The following is a 4,826-nucleotide window of genomic DNA, read 5'->3' as shown; positions in this document are numbered from 1 at the left end:
TATATTGGGACTGATTTGGCCCTTGGTGCTGGTTATACTGAGGGTTTTGGTTGGGTGGGTAATTTTGGAAGTTTTGCTGGTTCTGGTTAGGTGGGTAGTGGTTATACTGGCCAGGAGGGTTGTACTGGTCTTGGTGATATTGATTCTGGTTTTGGCCTTGGAAATGGTTTTGGTTTTGGAACTGGTTTTGGTTTTGGAACTGGTTTTGGTTCTGCTGATGTTGGGAACCTTGATTATGCTGACTCTGGTAATTTTGGAAGTTTCTCTGGTGGGGTGGTACATAGACAGAGTTAGAGTTTTGGTTCTGTGGGTTCTGGTTATGGGGTTGTTGGTTCCTTCCTGACCAGTTGGATTGGTGGTCGGGATTTGCTGGGCCACGGTTGGAATTCTAGTTCGGGTGGGGGTTGTATTGGTTCTGACCTTGACCTTAGTTCTGATTTTGGTTCCCATCTCCCCATCAAAAATTTGGATGGTCCCTCCATGGTGGGTCCCGCTGTCTCCCTTGGATCAAATTCCCACTAGAGTTATAGTACCCTGCATCATTGACTTGCTCCATGTTGACGAAGTCATTCGGCTGATCGTAGGCTGGCCCTTGACTCCCCAGCTCTGCATCCTTATAGCTCCTAGTTGGGGAAGGTGGTGGTGCGTTCTTCTCGATTGCGCTCAGGAGTGTCTTTTTCAGCTCTTCCATTTTCAAATCCATCTTCTGCTCTATCTTCTGCTCCTGGTCAGTAGATGAAGCACTCACAATTCTTTCTCTGCTGTAGCCATCCCTTGAATTGTCGTACTCCTTCTTTGCGCTCAAAAGCTTCCCTAGGACCTTTTTCGCTTCACTGACCCTCAGTTGTGTGAAGCTTCCATCTGACGACGAGTTTGCTAAGTCTTTTGTTGCCTTGTTCATCCCCTCATAAAAGGTATGATGTATCTCTATATCGGCCATACGATGGTTCGGACATGCATCCAAAAGACTCATATACTTCGCCCAATAATCACTCAAGGGTTCATCGTAACCTTGCTTCACACTGGTTATCTCTCTCTTCAGCGCACTCGTCTTAGATGACGGAAAAAATTCGCCTAAGAAGGCTGACTTGAAATCGGCCCAACTCTCAATGGAGTCGGGTGGCAGGTGCATGAACCATGTGTTGGCCTCCCCTTTTAGGACTAACGGCAAAGCTTTCAATCTGTAGTCATCCTCGGTTGCCCCCGCTGGCATTCTCTGTGCCCTACAAATTTTATAGAACTCATGAAGGAATTCGTAAGGGCCTTCACAGCTTTTCCCACAGTACGTGGGCAGGATTGCAATAACATGGGGCTTCACATCACAAGCCGTCTGTCCTGGGGTGACAACTATAGCTTGCGGCGGTTCTCCTTCGGTATGCGCGTTCAGCGTCCCTATCTCCGGGTCTTCATCTATATGGGCAGCCATTATCCTTGGGTTACCCTCCAACTGTAGCACCTGTTCTGGTATTCCTCCTTCTATGGTGTCTTGCTCTTCGTCACTACTCGTGCCTAGGTCAGATAGGGCTGTCGACAGGCCAGAACGAGTGGTCATGAGTATAGTCCCTCGTTGAAGTATCTTCGGTCTCCAATGGTCAGGAGCCGAACTGCTTCTCATAAACTGAAAGAAAAAGAAAAGAGAAAAGTTATACACAATATGTAAGCCAAAGTATCACACACAAGAACAGTAAATAACGCCATTCATCCCCCGGCAACGGCGCCATTTGATAAACTGATCAAGTAGCATACATTTTACCCCTAAACCGATGCATGAAATAGGCCTTATCAAACTGCTCACAATTAAAACATACTTTTCCTCAAGTATAAAGAAAAAGATAAGGCAAATTTCAGGCATGGTTTACTCGTTTTAAGAAAGTAAAAGAAAACGAAAAAGAACACAAGACTCAAAACAAAAACACATATTCACATAGATGCATAAAACCGAATAAACTTTCAACAATCATACCCGAAGTCGAGGTCAATCCATTTGCCAGCGGTTTATGTTTCTTCCCTTTCGCGTTTACTTGATCAAGGTGTCAGTTTGTCAAGATAGCTCAATTTAAACCAACTGTTGGATTCACTCAGTCACTCATTTCTCACCAGAGATGTTAGGACTGTTTACTCAGTAATTGCTACACATTTAATACCTCGAATCGGATTGCACAAGATAGTTCCTCAAGGTCTTTGTTTCGGTTGTAATAGAGCTTAAGGGGGGTAACTTGTTAGGGCAGGATCCTAGAGGTTCTAAGTTAAAAATTCAAAAATATAAACTAAAAAGAAAAACACATGAGTCAAAGGACAAATATCTGAACCACTCTTCTAGATCAAGCTGGGTTATTATTTTGCCACTTGATGTTCCACTAGGTCAAGTTGCGACCCTTAGCCTTTTAACTTTTGGCTTATTTCCTAACTCTCGACTTACTGGGTCAGGTTACAAACTTTTTCATGCCCTCTCTTTTTCAATTTTTTTTCGAACTGATCAACCTACTGACCAACTTGCTCAACCCGGCTACCCTTTTATTTCAGCTTTTCTATTGCCATCCCTTTTTCTTTTGAAACAATTCATCTCTCGACCCCTTTTTCTCATGTGTTACAAAATATAAAAATTTGGTTTTAAGGTTTCAAAAGACGGGTAAAAGTGTATATGGCTCAACGTGGCTTTCTAGGGGGTGCCTTTTCTAATGAGGCGGGTTCATGAAATGAAGGAAGAAATGACTCAATTGGTTAAGTCCTAATGCCTTTAGTCCGTTCTACTTGTGCAATTTTCATCTAAATATCAAAAAGTATCCCCTCGTATTTTTTTCTTTGTAAAAATAGTAGAAAGTGTTCTACTTTGGCTTATAACTCACATTTAGAGAGGCTTCACAGGAGGATTTAAAATTTGAGCATTTCCATCATACTTACGTCATTCAAGCTGATCAAGTTAGGCAATCAAGTTTCACATGTAAACATATTGTATCCTTTTTCTTACTCTTTTACAGGCATTCATATCTTTCATTTATCCAATCCTTGCATACTGCCCTAATTATTTCTATCTGATTGTTTTGCATTTTTATAATTTGACATGTATGATTCAATTAGGCTAACCCTCCCCCCTCCCACTGTATATTAGCTCGCCCTCGAGCGACTTGATGTAGTGGAAAAAGGGTTAGGCAACGACACAGGTAGAACAAACCAAGGAAAACTTCTCACACTTAGACCAGACACTGAGCTAAGTGGGAGATGTTGCCAAAAATCAGGGCATGCCAAAAAAACAGAAAAAACAAAAAAAAATAACAAAAAACAAAAACACATAGGCAGTTAAAAGGAGCAAGGAATCCATAAACTTCTCACACTTAGCCCATGTACTGGATTAAGTGTGAAAACGGATAAAATATACGTATTATACAGACCAAATTCAAAAATAAAACATAAATTGTTTAAGTTTGAAACGAGCTGGGTAAGGGGGGTATACTACTTCTGGGGCGGCTGAGCAGGTGAAGCAGAGGATGACCTGGTGATTTGTGTGATCTTCATTGTTCTGATATCTGGGGGGGTTTCTCTTTTCTCTGTGGAATCGGTGGTGCTTTGGCTAGGGTTCTGAAACTTGAGAGAAATGGATGAGAGCAAACAAGTGTACTGTAGGCGGTTGGGAGAAAAAGTGAAGTACAGTGCAAAACGCTCCCTTTTATAGCCAACGCAGACTGTTGGTATCCGTGCGACTCTTCGAGTACAGGCGTGCTTTTTCAGAGCAACAGCTGGCTTGGCTTCCTTGATACGCTTCTTCCTCTAGTACTACTTTTCAACGCAACAATTTGCCTTCTCCGACGTTTTGTCTTTCCGTGCCTTTTCAAATGAGCGCATCCTTTCATCACTCTGCCTTGATCAATCAAACCACTTCAACCACATAAATTAAATCCAAATTCCAACTGATCAAGCGGACAAGTGATACCAGATGAATACTCAAATATTAACCACTTGATCAGTTTCTTTCTATTTCCAATTCTTAATTTCCTAAGTTTTTAAAACTAATAATACGAAAAATATTTACACTAACTACCAAGGACTTGACTGAGTGCCCTTAGGACGTCACTTGATCAGTTTGTATGTTTAGAATTTAGTTGCTTGATCAAGCAGACTACCCAAGAGTACTCAGTTACTCCTTATACCTGCTTTCATTGGAGAGAGTTAGGCATGAGCAGTGAAATGTGGTCCACCATACAAACCTCGGTTCCATCTCTGTAAGGCTTCACTCTATGCCCATTCACCAAAAAGGAAGGCGAATCAGGATCGCTCCCTTGGAGTTTGATTACTCCATTTGCTCGTATGGCGATGATGGTATAGGGGCCTATCCACCTTGATCTTAACTTCCCAGGCATAAACTTGAGTCTCGATTGGAAGAGCATCACCCTCTGGCCCACCTTGAGCTCCTTCTTGCGAAGGTTCTTGCCATGCCACATTTTTGTCCTCTCTTTATACCACATGACAGAGTCGTAAGCGTCAAGGCGGAGCTTCTCAAGCTCTTGCAGCTGCAATTTCCTTTCTTCAGTACAGGACTCAGCATTCAGATTCATCTCTTTGATTGCCCAGAAGGCTTGATGCTCGACTCCCACAGGCAAATGGCACATCTTCCCGAATACTAGCCGGTAAGGGGACATTCCGATCAGCGTCTTGAAAGCGGTCCTGTACGCCCAAAGCGCGTCTTCCAGTTGACGACTCCAATCTCTCCTCGTGGGGTTCACCATCTTTTCCAAGATCGCCTTAATCTCCCTGTTAGACACTTCAGCCTGTCCATTTGACTGAGGGTTGTAAGGTGTGGACAGTCGGTGGTGGACGCCATATTTCCTCAT

At 43.0% G+C, this 4,826-nt stretch overlaps 1 protein-coding gene across 1 annotated transcript; it reads right to left on the bottom strand.

Moving 5' to 3' along the window:
* Positions 1-4,151: 4,151 nt before the first annotated feature.
* LOC121764276 lies at positions 4,152-4,826 on the bottom strand. Its single transcript, XM_042160322.1, has one exon. The coding sequence runs from the start codon at positions 4,824-4,826 to the stop codon at positions 4,152-4,154; it is 675 nt and encodes a 224-aa protein (XP_042016256.1).

Source organism: Salvia splendens, chromosome 14 (assembly GCF_004379255.2).
Source record: "Salvia splendens isolate huo1 chromosome 14, SspV2, whole genome shotgun sequence".
In the NCBI taxonomy this organism is placed as follows: Eukaryota; Viridiplantae; Streptophyta; class Magnoliopsida; order Lamiales; family Lamiaceae; genus Salvia; species Salvia splendens.
The sequence above is the reverse complement of the archived record's forward strand: the minus strand, read 5'-3'. Positions and strand labels throughout refer to the sequence as shown.

What these genes read in the sequence shown, in the direction of transcription:
- LOC121764276 (XM_042160322.1), bottom strand. Translation starts at nt 4,826, where the DNA reads ATGAGGAAATATGGCGTCCACCACCGACTGTCCACACCTTACAACCCT.